This window comes from Xenopus tropicalis, chromosome 3 (genome assembly GCF_000004195.4).
Source record: "Xenopus tropicalis strain Nigerian chromosome 3, UCB_Xtro_10.0, whole genome shotgun sequence".
Classification (NCBI taxonomy): domain Eukaryota; kingdom Metazoa; phylum Chordata; class Amphibia; order Anura; family Pipidae; genus Xenopus; species Xenopus tropicalis.
Genome location: NC_030679.2, coordinates 83,781,997 through 83,805,657, shown reverse-complemented (window position 1 = coordinate 83,805,657; position 23,661 = coordinate 83,781,997). Strand labels below are relative to the sequence as shown.

The 23,661-nt window shown below is 39.0% G+C and overlaps 1 protein-coding gene across 1 annotated transcript in view; it reads left to right on the top strand.

Moving 5' to 3' along the window:
- The window catches only part of itih2 (inter-alpha-trypsin inhibitor heavy chain 2), a 28,975-nt gene extending 7,506 nt beyond the window's left edge, over positions 1-21,469 (top strand). The window contains 18 exon segments of the mRNA NM_001045795.1: positions 3,946-4,118; positions 4,864-4,968; positions 5,977-6,139; positions 6,891-6,998; positions 7,898-8,023; positions 8,475-8,591; positions 9,589-9,757; positions 10,578-10,703; positions 10,853-11,034; positions 11,422-11,607; positions 12,120-12,259; positions 12,693-12,865; positions 14,352-14,489; positions 15,122-15,235; positions 16,729-16,927; positions 18,988-19,160; positions 20,134-20,245; positions 20,980-21,469. Of these exon segments, the coding sequence (NP_001039260.1) occupies positions 3,946-4,118; positions 4,864-4,968; positions 5,977-6,139; positions 6,891-6,998; positions 7,898-8,023; positions 8,475-8,591; positions 9,589-9,757; positions 10,578-10,703; positions 10,853-11,034; positions 11,422-11,607; positions 12,120-12,259; positions 12,693-12,865; positions 14,352-14,489; positions 15,122-15,235; positions 16,729-16,927; positions 18,988-19,160; positions 20,134-20,245; positions 20,980-21,127 (2,652 nt within the window). The 3' untranslated portion in view covers positions 21,128-21,469.
- Positions 21,470-23,661: the final 2,192 nt, after the last annotated feature.

Genomic DNA, 23,661 nt, shown 5'->3' with positions numbered 1-23,661 from the left:
GAAATATGTTCACGAAATTTGAAAATGTTCACATTTAGAGAAAAAAAAACTCTTAATGGATGACATGGAAGAAAATAATTTTTTAAAGTAGAAGAAATATATTTTTGTAGCTTTTAAACCTTGGTAATATGTAATTCAGTACATACTTGGCAAATACAGCATTTTGCAAAGGTATTTAGACCCTTGACCGATTCAATCCTACAGTGAAAATTTATACTGTGATATTTTTATATCAAAGCTCTGAAAATGTAATTTTTTTTAATGTGACATTGTTCTGTGATCCCCACAACTTAACATACTTGGGATGTCATCATGCAGTGGGGTTTCTTTTCAGCAGGTGGACATTTTAGAATTATGAATGAATGAAGTACAGTGAAATACAGCAGGAGAAACTATTTCTGCCTCCTAAAAGATGTGAGGCTTGGAAAAAGTTAATCTTTAAGTAAGACTAGGGGCATTTCAGGCCCCTCTGCCACCCTGAAAAGCTAAAATTCTGGTTTAAAAAAACTGAATTTGGCTCTAAAGTTACCTGGAGCAGCTTTTTACTCCCCCTGGTAACCTGCAGGGTGCTGCCACCTGAGGCACATTTCTCAAATTCCCTCATGGCTGGAACATCCCCTGAGTAGGGCGTCCTACAATGTCCTACAATGGCCCAGTTCTGATCTCTGTTTAACTGAGAATCTGCAGCAGTGCGTAAGTGTGTTCATAACTTTTTTTGGCTTTCAGTAGTGATGAGCGAATCTGTCCCGTTTCACCAAAAAATTCGCAAATCTTTAAAAGATTCGCGAATCGGCGAATCTTTTGTCGCCCAGCTATTCTATTGTCGCCTGCGGCTATTCTTTTGTCGCCCGCGGCTATTGTTTTGTCACGCAGCTTTTCTTTTGTCGGCCATGACAACTTTTGGACGCACGGTGAATTTTCCCGCGGCAAATTTTTTCGTCCGTTATGCGAAACAATCCGCCAATGGCGAAACGCAGAAATTTGCAGCGAATCCATGTCTGCCGAAACATTTCGCCCATCACTAGCTTTCAGTGTTCAATTTGCTATTGAGTAGAACAGTGCTGTCCAACTTTGGCGGTGCCGAAGGCCGGAGTTTCTCGCGCATACATGGTGAAGGGCCGCTAATGGAAGCCACCCCCCTTTTAAGCCACATCCACTTCAAACCACACCCATTTTATCACAATGGTGGTAGTGCAGCAAAAACCCAAATGCTTGGTCCTCACTGCAGGGATATCAACCATCATTCATATGTGAAAGAATTATATTATGTCATATTAAGACACACCCTAAAATCCATATGACTTCTCCTCCCCTGTGGATAGCACAGCAACCCCCAGTACATAAGTACACACCTTAGGGACCATTTACTGGCTATTTCCAACTAACAAACTCCCAGAACAAACCCCTGCCAGGTTCACCTCCCACAGGCAGCATAGGGCAGGCAGAGTATGGCACACACAGGCAGCACTCTGCCTGTCCTATGCTGCCTGTGTGTGCCAGTCTCTGCCTGCCCTATGCTGCCTGTGTGTGCCATACTCTGCCTGCCCCATGATGCCTGTGTGTGCCATATGCTGCCTGTGTGAGCCATACTCTGCCTGCCCCATGATGCCTGTGTGTGCCATATGCTACCTGTGTGTGCCATACTCTGCCTGCCCTATGATGCCTGTGTGTGCCATATGCTGCCTGTGTGTGCCATACTCTGCCTGCCCTATGATGCCTGTGTCTGCCATATGCTGCCTGTGTGCCCATACTCTGCCTGCCTTATGATGCCTGTGTCTGCCATATGGTGCCTGTGTATGACATACTCTGCCCTACCCTGCCTGTGTGTGCCATACTTTGCCTGCCATATGCTGCCTGTGTGTGCCATACTCTGCCCTACCCTGCCTGTGTGCCATACTCTGCCCTACCCTGCCTGTGTGTGCAATACTCTGCCCTACCCAGCCTGTGTGTTCAATACCCTCCCTGCCCTATGCTGCCTGTGTGTGCCATACCCTCCCTGCCCTATGCTGCCGATGTACCTTACTCTGCCTACCCTATTCTGCCTACACTCAGGCCTGAGGTGTGAAAAGGATAACAATATGGGTGATTACAGCCTAAGCCTGAGGTGTGAACACTGCAGGGGGTAAACAATGCATAGATTAAAAGGTGTGAACAGTACAGGGGATTACATGTTTAAACAATACATGCAGGGGGGCAGTTAATCTCAGTACTGATACCATTTAAATCTTACACAAAGGTAAGCCATCAAAGCAGCCAGACAGGTGGGGGGCCACACAGAGGGGGGTCGCAGGCCGCCAGTTGGACAGCACTGGAGTAGAACATAAAAATTAGCTAAGGGTAGGAATACTTTAAGGCAGTGCTGTCCAACTTCTGTTGTACCGAGGGCCGGAATTTTTCCGACGTACGTGGTGGAGGGCCGATAATGGAAGCCAGTTTTGACCACTCCCCTTTTTGAAACCGCACCCACTTGAAACCACACCCATGTTATCACATGACCATACCCATATTAATGGTTGTAGTACAGCAAAAACCTGCCATACTCTGCCTGCCCTACCCTGCCTTTGTGTGTGCCATACTCTGCCTTCCCTACCCTGCCTGTGTGTGCCATACTCTGCCTGCCCTACCCTGCCTGCGTGCCATACTTTCACTGTGTGTGCCATTCTTGGCTTGCTTGTGCCATACTTGGCCTGTGTGTGCCATACTCTGCCTGCCCTACCCTACCTGTGTGTGCCATACTCTGCTTTCCCTACCCTGCCTGTGTGTGCCATACTCTGCCTTCCCTACCCTGCCTGCGTGTGCCATACTTTCACTGTGTGTGCCATTCTTGGCTGGTTTGTGCCAAACTTGGCCTGTGTGTGCCATACTCTGCCTTCCCTACCCTGCCTGTGTGTACAATACTCTGCTTGCCCTATGCTCACACACAGGCAGCCTACAGTGACACAATGCTGGCACTGCTCCTACAGTCTGCACAATAACTATATATTAAAAAACTTTTCAATTGCAGTACCACCTCAGTATATGTACTTTTTGTAGTGTGCAGGGATTATTTGTGGGTTTCTACTGCTCCTGAGGTGTGAACAGGGGAACAATGGGGGTGATTACAACCTGAGCCTGAGGTGGGAACACTGCAGGGGGTGAACAATGCAGAGATTAAAAGGTGTGAACAGTACAGGGGATTACATATTTAAACAATACAGCCTGATTACAGCCTGAATCTGAGGTGAGGGGGGGCAGTTAATCTCAGTACTGATACCATTTAAAGCTTACACAAGAGTAAGCCATCAAAGCAGCCAGACAGGTGGGGGGCCACACAGAGGGGGGGCCGCCAGTTGGACAGCACTGCTTTAAGGCAATGAACTATAAAGTGGACGTGTTTTGACTGCAGGATTTTTATATCTAAGGATTTTGATTTATTGCTTGGCAATCTTGTCTACTACCTCTTAGTATGTCTGGAAGCACTAAAAACCTCTTGAGTTTCTGTGTAGCCATAGCTTATGAAAACCTTACCAGTTTATGTTTATTAAAGGAACATTTGATGCAGCCCATCTTACTGAATCATTTATCTAAATAAGCTTTTTTAAACTTATTTCTGCATCAGGGTTATAGGATTCTACTGACATCTGCATAAACCATTTGCAATGTAGTCAGTGCTGGATTTGTAATGAAGGTGCCCAGAGGCTGCCATGATGCGCGTCCTGTTCCCAGTGCTCTGTATGCAAGCATGTGTATGTGCAGCCGGGTGGCATGCCATCCCTAAAGTTGTGCTGCACTAGGCCTTTGTGGCCTCGCCACAAATCCAGGCCTGAATGTAGTAGATGCTACTCTAAAGATAGTACTTAGATTGTCATAAAAGCTAAAATCAAACTTCTGACAGTCATCTTTCTTCATGTTATTTATAGAAAAAAAAATGAATTGTCTTTTTTTTACCCTCCCCCCCCACAACAGGTTTTTACAGAAGATTCAATTACTCTTCACAGCTACAAGGTTGAATCCAGTATAACTTCACATTTTGTAAACACCATGATTAGAAGCAAAGTGGTGAACAATGCCAAGCATTCACAGAACCTTGCATTTGATATCCAGATACCTAAAGGAGCTTTCATCAATAACTTTACTATGTGAGTTGCATGAGTGTGGATAGATATATGCTTTCTATGAAAGTAATTGAGGTGATTTATTTTTAATGTTTTTGCAACATAACTATTCATTTGTATTTCATGAAATCATGGCAAAAGAGATTGAATTATACAATTAATGCTGCTTCCCCAAATCCTCCCCCACCACCCATGTTGTAGTTTATACAGGGTTTTAATATGTAAACAGTTAATCACACCCCCAGAAATCCTGTTAGACAGGGGGGAAGTATTTTCCAGCTGTGCTCTTAGGTAGAGAACTGCTACATGTGACTACATGGTGACTAAAGCTGTTCTTGCTAGCTAATACCGTCTATCTCATTCCCCTGGAGTGTGCTGCATCAGGAGCTACCTGCCGCTATTTGAAGTCCTCACTCTCAGGACCCCTTTTCCAACTTCTCTTACAATAGGCCTGACTTCACTTTACTGAGGTTTCCTGCCTCAGGTACTCCAGCATATCCAGATGGAGATCTGAGAAACAGAACCATGTGCTCCATTACCATTTATAGATAAGGTGACATACCTCCAATGCTACCCTTGTGCCAAATGAAATGACCTCCCTCTCACAGGGTATAGGTTACAACTCTCTGATTGGGCCCAAAGCCTTCCTACATTGTTGTTCCCTGCTTGAGATGAACATATTCAGGACAAAGTATATGTTATTGTAAATAGCATTTTGCTCGAACGTTCAATTTAGAATATGTTTATAAGGGATTTCTTATCCATCTAGGAATGTCAATGGTATCACATTTAGTGGGTCCATTAAGGAGAAATCTGTGGCCAGAAACATGTACTCAAAAGCAAGGGCAAGAGGCAAAGCAGCTGGATTGATGAGGTAAGTATCATTATGGTAAAAGGCCACATTACCCTATAATTTTCCTCTTAATCTGTTCTTTATGCTGGTATAATTTTATGTCCCTGCATTGGCTTCTGCCATACCCCTGATAATCTCAAACCATGCCTTCTGGGCTGTGAGGTGATGCCACCTGGTGGTTTACAAGCAAATTTTAACACTTATGGTAATTAATAAGAAAGTTAGTATGAAATTAGTGATGAGTACATTTTTTTGCCAGTATGAATCCATAGAAAAATTACGTAATTTTTTTTTTATAAAAGTGCCTCAAAATTGTGCAGCAACAAATAGACCCCATAGACCATAGACCCACTATATGCTGCATGGAAGTAGTCACAGCAAATAAAAAGTGGCCGGAGAAAAAGTGGCCATAAACTCCAATGTATTTTGAGCGGCGGAGAAAAAAAATACCCATAAACTACAATGTATCTTGCTTGGAAAAAGTTGCTTTGAAAAACTGTTGCTGTGAAAATATGGCCATTCACTTCAATGCATTTTGTGAAGTTTTGCAAATCTTTTTGCAAAGTGAGATTGGACAGCTTCACTCATCACTAAACTAAAACTCTACTCAGAGTTTATTAATCCCACCTTGGTAAATACCCAACCTGTACAAAGTCTCCATCTTTGCCCTATGTGCTGGGGGAAAACCAAACACAAAGCAGACTTTATAAGGTTAATTTATGCTCAGTTTACTTTATCCTCTTACATGCTATGAGGTGCCTAGAAATACTTTCTTATTATTTCCATTATATGCACTTAGATGTATTTTATTATTTGTCTTATTTATCTAATTTTATCTAAAATCTATTATGTAAGAGAAAATTTCAGCAAGCTAAACAAGTTACAGTGCATGGGAACATTTAGTAATAATTTAGCTAAATGACAGGACATACTCATAATCATGGAATTTATATTTTACAGAAAAACACAATTTGCACTGTAATTTCACTATACCAGATATGAAACAAATCCATACTTTATTCTTTATAGGACTAATTCCCTGGATATGGAAAACTTTAAAGCTGAATTAAATGTGCCACCGGGAACCAAAGTACAGTTTGAAATTCATTACCAAGAAGCCCTGCGTCGCAAGTTAGGAGTTTATGAGCATGTTGTCTATGTTCAACCTGGCAGACTGGCAAAGCATTTAGAGGTAAGTAACATGACCTACAAGTTATTGAATATCTGATATTTACATTTCACAGTTGTGTTCAGGAATAGGTCATTGCATAGTGCACATTTATTTTAATGATTGTGAGGGGTGACATTTCATTAATACTACTAACGTGTGTTTGGAAATACACTCTACCCTAAAGTAAGATGCATGACTGAAGTCTAAGTGATTTTATGTAGGTCTCTAATATTATATTATTGGTTAAGGAAGCTTATATAGTGTATGTATGTGTGATGGTCTAAAATAGAGGTAATTCAGAGCATAGGCCTCTACCATATTGCTAGATATAGTACATTTACATACTTTCCTAAAGAAGGGTTAAAAAATATGTTTTTTTACCCAGAAAAATGTATCTTTTTTGAAGACCTGATAGCATTGAGCTGATTTTCTGCCTAAAGCCTACCAAAATACAGCTAAACGTTTGAATAATGGGATTGTTTTCCAGCAACATAGACTAAGGAGTCTTGGTTACTATCGAGTACAAGTTACTTCGGTCATTATTAAAACAAATCGGTAGAAAGGAAGAATTGTTTTCTTAGAACACTTTTGTAAATGGCACTGCAGTGTTGTGGAAGTTTCCAGATAACAGTTCCATAACTGTGTTTGATCTCATCCAGTGTGCTCCGGGGAATGTAATCTATTTAATATTTATGTTTTAAATCTAAGTTCATCAATTGGGTGCGGGGCGTTTGATCAATTATTTCAGCAAGGCATTTTTGTTTTTTTTCAGGTTGATGTTTATATTACAGAACCACAAGGATTTAGTTTTGTTAATGTTCCCAAAACAATTACAGGAGATTTTGCTGAATTAGTCAAAATTACAACAGGAGATAAAAAGGTAAACGGTTATAATAATTAATATTAATTATATGTATTGAAGATGGGGAAGGGTAAAGTACCATTGCTGACATGATTCTCCTTGTGTAATTGTTGGCATTACTACTATTATTATTATTATTGTTATTATCATTAACACCTATTTTTAAAGATCCAACTTTTTTCCCAAAAGGCTCAGGCTGGGATTCAAAATATGCCCTGGCCCAAACAGGCATCCACAAGTTCAATAAATAGTGACTTTTATTGCATCTTACAGCAGCCCCTCTGGCATTTACCAGAATCCACAGATTGCTAGTCCGGGGCCTTTAACCCAGTGCTGTACATACAGGTGTTTACATCAAAAATACAGATTGCAAGTAAAAAGTAAAAGTGCCCTGCAAAGTCTCCCAGTTGCTGCAGGACATCACCAAACATTTTAATTTGTGGTATATAGCCAGAGCTAGACAGAATGACATCTGTCATTTATAGTTCTAGGCTGTGGCCCCCCCATCCATTGTTGCACTATGTACATATATGTGCATGTTTAAATCAACTGGAAATTTTCTGCAAAATAGGAAAGTGGTTCTGGTATGTTGGGTAAACAAACCAATGTCATGGTGGGAAGCTGCATGGCCAATTGGGAAGCTTGAAACATCACTCAAAGCCCCAGAAAATCTAATCCCCTCACTATCTCAAAGCAATGAGTCTTTGATTTCATACTTCAAATACTTGTGCCTTGTGCAGATGTTTTTTAACAGCCATATCTAGACAATATATAGACAAAAGTGTCAGAGAATACCTAATGGTATAAAGTAGAATGTTAAAATCCTGAACAGCTTTGTAACAACAGAGTTGATTCCTAACACCAAATTTCTGTGTTTCCTCTACATAGTTCACTGGTTTCTTTTGCTTTTTCCTAAGGCTCACATCTCATTCAAGCCAACTTTGGATGAGCAGCGACAATGTCCCACATGCTCCACCACAGCTGTGAATGGAAACCTCCTTGTAAAGTATGATGTTAAAAGGGAAAAAAGCAGCCACCTTCAGGTATGTTCACAGTAAGATGTTCATGCAGGTATGGGTTAATGCTGTCACTTTATCTAAATTCCCATTTTTGTAATAATTCATTAATTGATGAAGTTTGCAAGCCCAAAAGAGTAGTGTTTATCTTCAATGACTACCACAAGATTTTTTGTAAGAGTAAAGCAAGTAGTAACCATTTAGTAAGTGTTCTGAATGAAGTGCCTTGTATGAATGTAATGTCCTTACCTATAGAATGTGCCAGTTGCTTATGGCCATGCCCCCTAAATGTAGCACTGTGCTAACCATAAAGTGCAATGCAAAACATGGGGCAATGTGCAAAGTGCCCCTGGCATTGTAAATGAAGTCTAATGTATTTTGCTACAATCAGTATAAATTTAGATTGATTGGGATGGCTAAAAAGTTAGCTATTTATTGTTCCCAGGTGCCCTTTCTTAAATCAATCACTGTTTTTCAGGTTTTCAATGGATATTTCCTGCACTTCATTGCACCAGAAAATCTGTCTCCTCTTCCTAAGAATATCCTATTTGTTATTGATGTCAGTGGCTCCATGTGGGGTTTGAAGATGAAACAGGTAAAAGGAAAAGTTTAAGTGCACTTATCTCAGTACTAACATATATATATATATATAGCAAGAAAACTGAAATAGAAAGCTAACATACAAGGAACAGGCAGTACATAACTCTGTAGGAGACTTATGGAAGATAAAATTTCTACAAAAATATATTTTTTTGTTAATCTTAGCAGTGCAGGACCTATAATCCCAGTAACATAACTAACCCTGCCTGGGCACAGGTGCAGGATGTACATGCAAGCCCTCACTCCTCACTCTGTATTGTTTTATCCTGTGTGCGTCAGAAAAATCACTAACTGACAAAGCAAGAAGTGCAGGCCCCTGCTTCCCTGGCAGTTATGCCACTGTATAATCCCACTTCCTTGGTTCTTTAGAGAAATTTTTGGAGAAGTAAATGTAAAATTAATGCCTCCTCCTGATATGCTGCTAGCTGCTGGGAGAAGGGAGGCTCTTTCTTTCATTATCTGGAATTAGTTTACTAGTATTCCAAACAAATAAAAATAAATCAACAAATCTTTAATACACACATCTTTAGTTTACTGAAAGAATTCCAAAGAAGTAATATTAGGTCTGGGGAGATGCTATAGCCACATAGGTGGCTGGGTGAGTGTTAAACTGACCTACATTCAATAGTTTCAGTTAGATGCTTACAGCCTCAGCATTGCTGGAGCTAGGCACTGGAGGTCAGTGAAGGATGCTGGTTATTCCACTACCAAGTATTGGAGTGCAGTCCGTAAGAATAACAAACATCCTTGGATCTGGTACACCAAGCCACAGCATTTTTTAAAGTTTCAATACAAATGTGGATTGGGAGAGCAGTATGTGGTTGAGACTAAACAATATTGGGGTACTGTCCTTACAACCTGTTCTAAGGTACTTTTGTGCCCCTTAGTTGTCTTGTACTTGTGCCACCCATAGTGGTAAATAAGACCTTAGATCTGCAAATAAAACAGGCTTTACTCAAGCATCTGTCCTTTCATTGTGCATGTCCTTTTAGACCGTTGAGGCTATGAAATCTATTTTGGAAGACCTGCGTCCCGATGACCAGTTCAGTATTATTGATTTCAACCATAATATTCGGTGTTGGAAAGATGAACTGGTTTATGCCTCATCTGTAGAAAAACAGGATGCCTCAAAATATGTTCAAAGTATCCAGCCCAATGGAGGTGAGTGTCAACCAACAGCTCATTTTGCCATTCAGGTCTTTACTATAAGAATATGTCACACACTTTGCAGTAAAACAAAATGTTGAACTTTTATCGCAGCTATAACTACTGCACTCTTTACATACCTAGCAAGGCTTGAGTGGCATCTTATCATACAGACTTACAGCAGTGTAACCCAAAAGCACAAAAAAGAACAGCCTCTTGCCACCTAGGACAGGATCCCACATCTACTCTTTCTTGTGCAATCCACCTAGCATACAACAGCCTACCCACACTGATCACTGGCAACATATTTGTCTGACCCTTTACTCCACTACTGTATACTCCTCATTGGGCCTTAGCTGTCCTTGCTATGTAGCATTACTGTCTATTACTTCAACAGGACAAACCCGGTATAAATACAGGAGCTGCCTGCACCCACAGGGCCATGACTAAGTTAAAGAAGTGTCTACTTTATGGCTCCTGGTGTCCATGCAAGATCTCAATAAAACCAAAAAGTATCTTTCCCACTCCATCCCCTTATATAGTTTCCAGGGCCTAAGACAACCCCCATGCTGACATGGGAACTCCATGGGAATTTCTTTACATGGCTACCCTTTAATGTTGACACCTACTATATAATTACACCCAACTATATACAAAATGTATTCTGTCACTGTTTATCATATTGCTAATAGATATCTTTTAAAAATGCAGCTTTGGTAAACAGCACAACTATAAAATTCATATGATTTAAGTCCTTATCTATTTGTGGCATATGCTGAATCTGTAAATAATTGTTTCAGAAAAGAGGATGTTAATTGGCTCTTCTTGTTAACAGGTACTAACATTAATGAAGCTTTGCTTAGAGCAATATTTATACTCAAAGAGGCCAGCAACAAAGGTATGCTGGAGCCCAATTCAGTTTCCCTGATTGTGCTGGTGTCTGATGGAGATCCAACAGTAGGTAAGATAAAAATATCTTTATACTTACATAAGCTAAAGATAACATTATTTACTAAAGTGGTAACTATATTGTGATTTATAGTTCAATAATAAAAACTGTTGATAGTGTGGTATAACAAGTTCTTTTATGTAAAAACAATGTGATTTTAGGTGAGATAAAACTGTCTAAAATTCAGAAGAATGTGAGGACAAATATCCGTGATGATTTTGCTCTACATTCCCTTGGCATTGGATTTGATGTGGATTATGATTTCTTGGAAAGACTTGCCCAGGAGAACCATGGAATGGCTCAGAGAATTTATGGGAAGCAGGATACTGCTGCTCAACTAAAGGTTTTTAATTTTATAAAACTATGGCTTAGTAATGTAATGTAAGCTAAAGTTGCTTCTTGAGGATGCATTTTTTATGAAAAATGGTTCCATACACACCAGATAGTTATAAGGCCTTCCAACATTTTAGCACAGTGTAATAATAATCCCATTAATAATCAATGCATTTGAGCCCCAGCCTGATATTAAATTGATATTAAATGATTGAGCGCTGGGCTGTCATCAGCCCATTTTAAAGTACTAATTTCTTTTCACAATTCTTGAACCCCTGGTAATCAGCTCAACTTGCTTGTGACAACCCAGGTAATTTTCTTTATGCTTTGGATCCCAGCTAAGGCCAAATGTCCTCCAAAATGAATGCTTATATATTGTTTTGTTTTTTGCTTTTAGGAGTTTTATAAAAAAGTATCTACTCCCCTCCTGAAAAACATTATTGTTAACTACCCAATGGAATCTGTCTCAGATGTGACTCAGAACAGTTTTCACAACTACTTTGGGGGTGATGAGATTGTTGTTGCAGGTAAACTCAAGCCTGACAGTGTTCCAGGTCTAGTGAGCATCATTAGTGCAACATCGGTAAGTAAGAAATAAAACAATGCCTAACTTTATATTTATATTTAGGTTTAAATACTGATGTGTTAAGCTGAACAACTGTTGAAAGAAACACTTTCAATTGAGAAAGATTTCAAGATGGCAGATCTCAGCTTTTCTTTTAACTCTTTTCTATTTTCAAAGAGTAATTAGCACAGGGTGCATACACGTGTAACTCTTTTTTGCCACAGTTGCTTAGAACAAGATCATACTCGCTTAGACCTGGAGCTTACCTGCAACAATCTAGCAAACCTGAAACCTCCATGAAATTGGGGAGAGGCTGAGAAGTTGGTATCTTAAAGTGCAGTGGCTCCACCTAGTGGGTACAAAAGGGGTCCCACTAGGAAATAAAATACACAGATATTTGCAGCAATAATAAACTTATATATAGAAAGAAAAAATGCAACAGACATATACATTTAAACATTCCTGCAATAGGGACATTATTTGACTCACTAGCAGAAAAATATACAGTATCTTCTTCTTTTTTCATTCAGGCAAATGCAGACTTAGTATTTGAAACAATAGAAGCAGCAGAAGAGCTAAATGAATTATTTGAGGAGAGCAAGCATGCATTCCCTGACTTTGCCAAGCAATACTGGGCTCAACTCACCATCAACCAGCTCTTAGCAGAGAGGTAAATCAGCCATAACGATTTGATGTAATTTCATGTCCAAGCCTATTCAGCTGCTTGTGGGCTCTAATAGTTATAGATTACAATGACCAGATGGCAGCCGACTTTACACAACCTATTTTGCAATGAGATCACACCATAACTGGAATATGTTTTATTTAAACCTCAAAATGTCCTCTGCAACTGACAAATGGAAAATTGTCTGGGTATTTATCAAAAGGTTAGTGTGAGACAAAGTCAAATATGAGGAATGTGAGGGAGAGAAAATGGCGTTTGGAGAAAGAATTCATGAGAAATTTCCTTTACGTAGTCATTGTTCAAATGAATATCCAATCAACACAAACTAGTTTCTCCAGCTCTAGCTACCAGTTTTATAATATAATGATTAAATAATACACAAATAGCATAGCATTATGTGCTAATTTACTCCCTGCAGGAACTTGGCAGCTACAGCAGCTGAAAAAAGAAACATTACACAGACTATCCTTCAGCTGTCTATTGACCATCACTTTGTGACGCCCTTCACCTCCCTACTAATTGAAAGTGAAAATGGAAATGAAAGAATGTTGGCTGATTCGCCTAGAGATCCCAAAGGAGGATGCTGTCAAAGTCAGTTTGGATTTATTCTTTATTGTACAAACTACAACATAATAACTAAAGGGTGAATTTACTCCTCATCTAACTTCTGTCAAAGTTTGAATCAATACATTAGGGGTATAGTTATCATGCTGTGTAAAAAGTGGAGTGAAGAATTACTGGTGATGTTGCCCAGGGTAACCAATTGGCAACTAGATTTCAACAGTTAGAAAATCAAAGCAAAGCATCTGATTGGCTGCTATGAGCAACATCACCGGTAATGTTTTACTCCACTTTTTACACAGCATGATAAATATACCCCTAGGTGTATTTTCGTGGTCACATTGCACATCTACTAATAATTGGACTTAATGTTTTTGTTAACGTATTCTGCTGAAATTTTGCAGGCTGAAATGCTCTGTGTAAATTTGCCAGTGCATACAATTATAGTGGGGAAAATACACTGGTGAATTTTATGCCATAAAGCAGTGAAAAATGAGGGATATTTCGTAAAACATGTCAGGGGTGCCCTAACTTCTGGTGGACTGCAAGCAGATATACAAGGGTAGGAAACACTAGCTCTGCCTATCATAATCAAGAACTATTTCTGTATCATGGGTAAACCAAGTGACCATTTGAAAGGGCAAATGTTTTTGAGACATTTGTAAAAGCAATACTTTTATACTGTTTTAAATAATAAACTGTTTACACTATGGGCACAGCCCATGGTATATTTATTTGGAAATTTATGTTCCCGGGTAATCGGGAGTCAGGAGCTTTGGCTTTTGTTAGGTCAAATGACAGCATTACAGTTAGGGAGGAACCACTAACAAAGCGCTAACGAATTCTGAAATGTTCGGATTCTTTGCACAAAGTACGATTTTTTCGTGGAAATTTAACGAAAACCGCAAAAAACTTGTGGAATTTTAACGAACTTTTCGCATACATCCCAAAATGTTCTATAAGTTGTAAAAAAAATATGACTTTATCTCAGAATTGTTTAGTAAATGGGCCCCTAACACCCAATAGAAAAGGTTTGAAACTGTCACATTTAAAATGAAAAAAAAAAAAGTCAAGAACCCATTGAAAAATGTGCCAACTTGTTAAATATTTTTCTTACTGTCAGGAAAGTATAAACACGTGTTTATAATTGTGGGAATTCCACCAAGATTTCCCAGTCTGAATTTAAATAGATTAATAGATCCAATGCCAGATTTGTAATTACGGCATTACAGCATCCCCCCTCCCCATGCTCAGGATTGCGTGCATGGGCATCCATTTATCTCGGAGCACTGGGGACAGCATTTGCTGAAGTTTTCTGCGCATCCTGTACCCAGTGCTCCATATGTGAGCAAACTTCAGGTGCGGCTGGGCCTCATCAAAAATCCGTGCCTGAGTAGATCTGCCCCTTAGTTTTCACTATTAAAATATGTTAAAAATAGAATATAATTTTTTTGATATTGTTGTTTCTTGCCCTAAAATGTTGAAAATAACACTTTTATATATTTCCTTTAAACAGCATTGGTTGTGAATTCTAGGATACCCCCAAATCTACCTCAACCAACACCAACAGTGCCAAAAGCCGAAGTAAAAGGATCCACTGACATTTATATACCTACACCTACGCGTACCCCTGACTCTGAAATACGTCAGTTAGGTAAGATTAAGCACATTTTTTGCCTACTTCATGTGAACATTTTATTCATGTTTACATTTGGTAAACATGTTTGTTTACAAAATATCTGATTCCCTGCCATACATTTAAAAGGTGTTATAGTTCCTTTTGAAGAACCCTGCTCTGCTTCGTTCCATGTAGCTGCACTCAAGCTGTGTCATACAGTACAGCCACACAGAGCTGTTGATTAGAATAGACACACCTCTCTCCATTAGCCTACAAAACACAGGTGGGGGAAAGTAGACCATACACCAGATCTGCTTTGCCCTTGGGGTAAAGACACACAAGTGAATTAGTCAGATACACCTTAAATACCAGCTAAAATATCATTTAGGTTGACATCTATTCAGTACTCCTGAACACTCAACTATAAACCTGGGTGGCTGAAATAACAATAATTTCCTATATCTGTAACATTGTTATAAGCCCAACAGAGGCTTGAATCCAAAATGTCAGACAAGCAACTAACATGGCTAATCAAATGTATTCTACCTCTTCTGTAAAAAAGGTAAAATAATGAGCAAATGCGCAACACTTCTGCAATATTTGAAATTTATAAAAAAGTTACATTCAGAATTATTTATATTTAAGATGGGATTTTCTTTTTGTCCTAGTTGATGATGATCCACACTTCATCATAAACTTGCCAATAAGTCAAACAACTGTCTGCTTCAATATTGACTCTCAACCTGGAAGTATCTTGAACTTAGTGTCAGATCCTGAACAAGGTAAGCAATATGTAAAGATAAATCTGTTTTGTAATTCCTTTATTTGGATTTTATACAGCATAATTACAAATGTGAGAATACAGATCTTTAGCTAAATACATAATAGGAAATTAATTTATTTTCCCAGATGAAGTTAAATATATATATTTATTATTTACTTTAGCCATCCACTAATCTGATGCAATGTTTAATCTAGTAGGGTTCCTTTTCAAGAAAGTTAAATATTGTGACAGGTCTCTTTTACAGCTGACAAAACATGTATATTTTATATGCAATAAGTATTCAAATGATATATCTATCCCCAGTGCATCCAGTCCACTCATGGGCTCCCCAGCAGTCAGTGGGAGTCATTCATAAAATTCACGCAGCGCAGTATTATTCACACAGTGAACATATTTGCCCTGCCCATGTTTATATTTATAAAGATGGACAAGAATGGTGCATTAAATGTGCAAACATAATTGCTAAATTTTTATTTGCAGTGTTAATGTCTTTTGAGGAGAAAGAAAGTCATTTTGGCATTTTACCGCCAATAGATTCGCCACATTAGTGCCACATAGAATGCTATATTTATTCAGCAGAAAACTTTTCTATACCATAGTAAAGAACCCTAGAAACTCCCTCTGATAGCAGCTGCCATTTTAGCTTGGTCTTGTTAGCTTCCTGCTGCAGTTATAGCCGTTGGAAGCTCAGATCATACATTTCTAAGGGTGGAGGAAGTGATTGCTTTAGCATTCTTATGGGAGGGGAAACAAGAGAAGGGAGGGGGAGGGGGAGAGAACTGAGCAGACTCGTGCCCCAAACCTGAAGGAGCCCTAAAAGAGAGGAAGAAGATGGTACCAAAAAAGGAGACAAGAAATACTGTGTTTCTTTTGATAGAGGACTGATTTTGCAAATTGCAAATTGGAGCTATATTGGCACATAATATACACGTATAGAAGGCATGCTCATGCAAATCTCAATCTCATTTGCAAATTTTTATGCACAATTTGTATTTCACTGCAATTCACAAAAAAAGGAAAGACGGCACAGCAGTGCAAAATTTACGTGTTTAGGGGAAAACATGCGCCAACAATTTGCAAACAAAATATGCGCTGCATGAACTTTATAAAAGTTCCAGTAGACACCCCCAGTGTCTGCTGGCACAAATGTTTCACACCTGTGGTAAACCTACTATATTATGTCATGTGTTTTTGTTAAGTGGTTTTACATCTGAGTTTAACCATTCAGTTAAACAATATATATTATTGAGGAAACACAAGGTCCCATGCATCCCTGATAATAAATGCCATACCTTCACCAGTCTGAATCCTCTCAAACAAGTGGCAAGGGAAGGTGTTAAAATATCAGTCAGAAAAAATAATCACCACCCTGATTTTATCAAAGTGGTAAATAACCTAAACAAAAGTTCAATGTTTTTTCTGTGTTCAAATATTAGAGTTCTGCTGACATATATATGTACATAGTCAGTATTTTGTTTCTATACTGTGTAGGCATAGCAGTGAATGGGAAAATAATTACTGCCAAAAAGGCCAAAGCTGGCAAAATAAATACTTACTTTGGGACAATTGGAATGTATTTCAAGAAACAAAACATGAAGATTGAAATTAGCCCTGAGAAGATTACTGTGAAAGATGCATTCCATAGCAGAATAATATCATGGTCAGAATCAAGCATTATGGACCAAAATGGGTAGGTTTACAAAAAAAATGTTCATATTATCTATGAAATGCAGTCATGCTAACATGAGCCTTATTTCAATAAATAGTTGTTTTTACAGCAGGGCTGAGCTATTTTGTGCTAAATGTTAGGTTGATGGAGAATAAATTGATCAAGAAATTGTTCAATATATTGATCCCCATATGAAAATAATATTTATGTGAAACTAACTGCTCCAACATACATTGTAATTTGGGTGTACTTTAGTAGCTACTTAACCAACAAAAAGTATTGGTTTGAGTATGTAGTTTAAAAAGCTTACATACATTTTAGGGATGGGCTGACCTAATCAGGTGGGTTAAGGTCTAACCTTGGACAACAAAAGTGGGTTTGGGTCATGGTCAGACTGGGGAAATGCACTTATACAACAAATTACCACATGCTACTTATCTTGCTTTGGCTAGCAGTGGCTGCCTGATCGCAACACTGATCTTAAATGCAAAGGAGAGCAACTGGGTGGCAGTAGCACAATGACGCCATTTGGGAAATCCCCTGTCACTTGTTGCCAGCCCAGCCCAGTTAATAGAACTGCTGCTCCCTGTGGGCCCAGCCCACCAACATCACTGGACTCCTCATCTGTTCCTAAAGAATGCCTCTCTGGGAACCACAGGCATGTGCAAAATAGTGTGCAGAGTGGACGATGCTGGTATGGGTTTGGCATGGGTTCTACAATAACAACATTTTGTGGGTAAGGGTAGGGTGTCAGTTCAGGTTTTGTGGGTTAGGGTTTTGTAACAGTATGGTGACAAAATGAGATAAGCGTCAAGACTTCAGCTGAGTAAAAAGTATAGTTACCCTAAAGTATTATGGAGCTTTTTAGCTAGTCAGCCTCGGTAGATTGAGAGCTTACCATGTCTAGATTAGAGATGTAGCGAACTGTTCGCCGGCGAACTAATTCGCGCGAACATCGGGTGTTCGCAAGTCCGCAAATTCGCGAACTTTTGGCGATGTTCGCCATTTTGGGTTCGCCGCGGTTTTTTTTGCGCCGCGTTTTTTCGCTTCGGTTTTTCGCCTTTGCGTATACATAGGAATAGCTTGCGGGGTTTTTTTGGCGTTATTTTTTTTGCGTTTTTTTTTTTTTGCGTTTTTTTTACAAAGTATTTTTCAGAGAAATTTTTGCCCTTGATCCCCCTCCTGCATGCCACTGTCCAGGTCGTGGCACCCTTTAAACAACTTTAAAATCAGTTTTCTGGCCAGAAATGGCTTTTCTAGGTTTTAAAGTTCGCCTTCCCATTGAAGTCTATGGGGTTCGCAAAGTTGGCGAATATTCGCGAGTTTTGGCGAAAGTCCGCGAACGGGTTCGCGAACATTTTTGGCGATGTTCGCTACATCCCTAGTCTAGATTGATATATTGTCTGTAACGTATAGATCTCTTCTTTATCCTAGTACAGTTAAGCTGGCCATACACTGAAAGATAGGCTGATTCTGATCTTTTCCCAATTTGCCTACCTTGAGGTGGGCGATATCAGGTTGATCCAGTCATTTGGCCGTTGGGGCCAATGATCAGATCACATTGATGGGATGCAGGCCTTCAGGGAAAGGACTGCATTGTTGAGTCGCAACTGTTTTTTTTTTTTTTAAAGTTGCCTAATTTTCAGGCAGATATTGGTCAGGTAGGAATGTCAGAGGGTCTCATACACAGGCTGATAAGCTGCCTACTCCACCTTTAGATACTGAGAAGAGTCTTTCATTTGTTCGGTTTTTGCAAAGAAAATATTTGCCTTGTCCTGCAAGTCTGGAATTCTGTAGAGATCACACAAGGCAAAGCTGACAAATGTATAATTAAAATGTCATTAATAATTGTTATTTCTCATACTGTTATGGCAAAATTCACAATAATGTGTTTTCTAACATTTATGTCTAGAAATCAGCTAAACTAATAAGCTATTTCTGCTTTTGAGTTATTATGTTTTTCTTCTAGATATTAACAAATCAGAAATCTTCACGATAATAAGAGAAATCAGAGATATTGTTTTATGGATCCAGGAAATACTTCTATTGCTAATGGATTTTTCTCCTTATAAATGTTTAAGGTTCCTTATATCGGTGAAGATGAATAGCAATGTCACCATTACAGTTAATGAAAATATGAAGCTCTTGGTGATTCTTCATCGTGCTTGGAAGAAGCACCCAGTTAACATAGATTATCTTGGACTCTACATTCCAAATGAAACCAAGTTCTCGGCTGCCACTCATGGGTTAATTGGTATGTGCCAGTTGCTCCCTTCCAAATGCATTCCCCATAAAGTAGCAGAATAAGGGGCTGATTTTTTAACATTTGAATTTTTGCTGTGATTTGAATTATTTTTTTGTGCTAAAACTCATTAATTCGAATTAAGGCTTCCAAAACTCAAAAAATGTAAAAACTTGGCATCTAAAAGCTTGTTCATGTAGAAGTCAGTGGGAGTCATTTCCCACAGGCAATTTACATTATCGCTGACAGGAAGGCATTTGAAGATTAGTCACCCACAGTATTTCAGGGTCCTCATAGTGTATTTCCATTGTCTATGGATTAGTGATGTGATGGCTGGGCAAGTTCAGGTCAACATTTGCACAACAGAAGCGGCTTGCATCGGATCAGGTCGAGCTCTTCTTGCCGCCCTCCCCGCCCATGACCTAACTGAGAACCACTTATGCCCCGGCAGCATTTATTCATAGGCCACACCCTCTCAGTGATGTCAGAGATGGGGTAGGTTGGACACGGGTATATAAGTAGATGTGGATCCATGGTTTGGGTTGGCCACAGCTTGGGAATGGGTGGGTTAGGGTCGGACATGGGTTAAGTTTTTGTCGACCCACACATCAATAATGGAAATGTCCGTTATCCAGAATGCTCGGGACCAAGGGTATTCCAGATGAGGGGTCTTTCTGTAATTTGGATCCCCATACCTTAAGTCTACTAAAAAACCAATAAAACATTAATTAAACCCAATAGGGGTTTAATTAAGATATTTATATCTTAGTTGGGATCAATAACAAGGTACTGTTTTATTATTACAGAGAAAAAGGATATCAGTTTTAAAATTCTAAATCATCTGATTAAAATGGAATCTATGGGAGACAGGCTTTCTGTAATTCTGAGCTTTCTGGATAATGGGTTTCCGGATAAGGGATCCCATACCTGTATAATCATGTCCATTTCAGTCTGTTTATATGTGTCTGTACCCCACTCCTTTTAGGCCAGTTTAGAAATGAACCTGAAGTCAGTATTTACGACGTGAGAGCAGGCAGTGACCCAGAGAAGTCCATTGCTACAATGAATATAAATGGAGAGAAACTTACCGTAACAAGGTTGGTATGCCACTTTTACATTATCCAGACTATTTTTTTGAAATATATTGTTTCAGTTTTAAGCTTGTGCCTTTTGTGAGCATATTACCAGTAACAGATTTTGAGACTACCCTTCAATGATGTGAAACTACTATGGCTTTATATTAACTTACTGCTCTCTTTATATCCCTTGTTCATATGCCACCAGCAGCAGATGTAGGCAAATCATGCAAGGGTGATAAATCAAAACCAAATATATATATATATATATATATATATATATATATATATATATATATATATATATATATATATATATATATATGGTCTTCGAGGGTTACTAAAGGTTGGGTGTGCATAAAGGAAAGATAAATGTATTATGCTTGTGACTGGAGAAAGGACTCCTGGTACATTTGGAAATTATGTTTGTAACCCAAGTACCATAGTATGTATATTTGTTTGTTTAAAGTGATACTTGTACATATAGGGCTTTACAGAAGAATAGTGGTTATTAGCCCTACAGTTACAATTTGTATTTATGGGTAAAATGTACAGTATAATGTATACTAGGTCTAGTCATGTTGTATTGTTTCAGTATTTGCAGCTACAATTTGACAGCTTTTTCCTCACTAATTTCATATACTGAGCAGGTCCAAACTTTGAAATAAAACAAAGGGGGTGATTATCAATTTTGGGAAGTCTGCTGTGCCCTATTTGGAGCAAAACTGCATCTAACTATGAACTAATTCTTGCAGAGGGACACAGAAGGAGTATCAATCACACCCTGGGATGCCAACTAGTGTTACCTGCTGGTTTGTGCACAACAATGGAAAAGGCTTTATTGATGGACATTACAAGGATTACAATGTACCACAGATCTACAGTTTCTTTAAAAGTCATTAAAAAAACATGACAAAACTTGTTTTACTAAGAAAATACATTTGTTGCATTTTTGTTCATTTTGGCAAATATTTTCTCTTTTACTGTGATGAAATAGTTATCCATTACATGTGCAACTCAATAGATGGCTAAATATGCCAAGGGAATTTCCATGCTTCAGACCAAAATGCCCTAAAGATCAGCACTCCCCATATGGTATATCTGTGAGACGGATACACAATTCACCTATAGCAAAGCATTCAAAAGAAAGTCATTTAATCCACTCATAACACTGTATACTCTTAATGGAATTATTGGCTCCATCCAATCAATATTAATAAATGGATAATAAGGTTATATTTAAAACAGTGTCTAGTATTCTTTATTTTTCTATTTTAAAAAAACAAGTTTTAGCATAAGCTTTGTGTCAAACTGAATTTGCTTTGCTCTCCTATCTAAAATCCATATTTTTTTTTGTCTTCAAAAAGAATGCTTAAAGAAGTCCTTGGTATATACTCTGACCATCAGCAGGATTCTTCAGCAATGTTCTACCTCCAGTTGCGCTACCTCTCATGCAAAAAGAGAAATTTAGTCAGTAGGTTGCCACCTGTTTTGTGTGCCATTAACAGTTCTAGAATAAAGCAAGAAACTCTAAGGGGCATATTTATTAAAGGAAAACTATACCCACCCGTACAATGTAGGTCTCTATAAAAATATATTGCATAAACAAGCTCATATCAACCCTGCTTCATCTAAATAAACCATTTTCATAAAAACATACTTTTTTAGTGGTATGTGCGATTAGGTAATCCTAAATAGAAAATTGCCATTTTAAGTATTAAAGGAGAAGGAAAGGCAAAGTCACTTGGGGGTGCCAAAATGTTAGCTCAAATTCACGCTGTAAACCCCTGTATTGTTTAAACATGTAATTTAACATGCATTGTGTGACTGTATGTACTGCCTGCCCTATGCTGCCCGAGTGTATGGCACACACAGGCAGCATAGGGCAGGCAGAGTATGGCACACATTGGCAGCTCTATGCTGCTTGTGTGTGCCATGCTCTGCATACCCTATGCTGTTAGCATTTGGAAATAGCTGTTATATGGCCCCTAAAGTGTGTAATTATATGCTGGGGGTTGCTGTGCTATCCACAGGGGAGGAGGAGCCATATGGATTCATGGGTGTGTCTTAATATGACATAATATAATTCATATGAATGAAGGGTGATATTCCTACAGTGAGCACCAACCATTTGGGATTTTGCTTCCTTGATTAATGTGGGCATGGTCTTAAAAGCTTGTGTGGGTGTGGTTTGAAGTGGGTGCAGTTTAAAAAAGGGGAGTGGTCAAAACTGACTTTTGTGGTACTGGTACCACAGAAGTTGGACAGCACTGATGTAAACTATCTTTTGGTTAAGTATTAATTCTGGGGGTATAGTTTTCCTTTAACACTAGAGACAAACATGTTGATGTTGCCCAAAGCAACTAATCAGCAATTAGATTTGAACAGTCACCTACAAGTTAAACTGGCCTTACATGGTAAGATCCACTTGCTTGGTGAGGTCGCCAAGCGATTGGATCTTTTCCCCGATATGCCCACCTACGAGTGGGGGATATTGGGCTAGTTCGGTCGTTTGGCCCTAGGCTAGGCACGTTTGGGTGACAACATCAACGAGACAGACCAGATGTCGGTCGTGGAGGCCCATCGTTCGTGCCCATACACAGACAGATAAGCTGCCATATCAGTCTAAAGGACAGATATCCACAGCTAAAATTGGCCTATGTATGGCCACCTTTAGAAAACAAATATTTTTATGCCGTCTTGCACACACTGTTGCCACAGATTTTTAATACACAAAGCACAACCGATCCATGCTTTACAGTTGGCAAGTTGCTACTTCCTTTAAATTCTATGTGAGGTTTTATTTACGAACCAGGATCTTGTGGAATGTGCAAAAAATTGGTGAAGGTGCCCATTTTTTTGCATTTAGGCCTGAAGGTTGTGCCTTAAGGCTACTAAAGTAAGAGTGCAAATAGCTGAACCTTGATGTGAATACACTTTTTGCACTTGGCAGCCATGTATTCATAGGGTAAGTGTGGTTGGCAGGGTGTAGACATCTACTTAAAGATCCCCTTGTTTGTGCATCATTCAAAACACACAGGCTAGGGAGTGTCAGGGCCTGCAATGCGCTGGAGAGCCTTTCTATGGCGTTATGTACAGGATTGCCTTAGACGTTTAGGGTGAAGACACACTGGGCTACCAGTAGCAGCTACCTTTTCAAGGCTACTAAACTCCAGAAAATATCCTGCCATAGACATTACTGAGAATTGCCTCAGCTAAAACAAACGTAGACACAATTATCAGTAAATGATCAGCATTGTCTTTTTTAGTAGCCACTACAAGTAGCTGCACTAGTAGCTCTGTGTGTCTTCACCCTTATGAGCGTTTGCAAAGGTCAGAAAATGTATTAAATTCCTGCATTGTAAACAAATTCATTAAAATGTATTAATTGTGTTTATGTGTTACGAAGGGTAAAATGAACATTTAAGCAACAATGA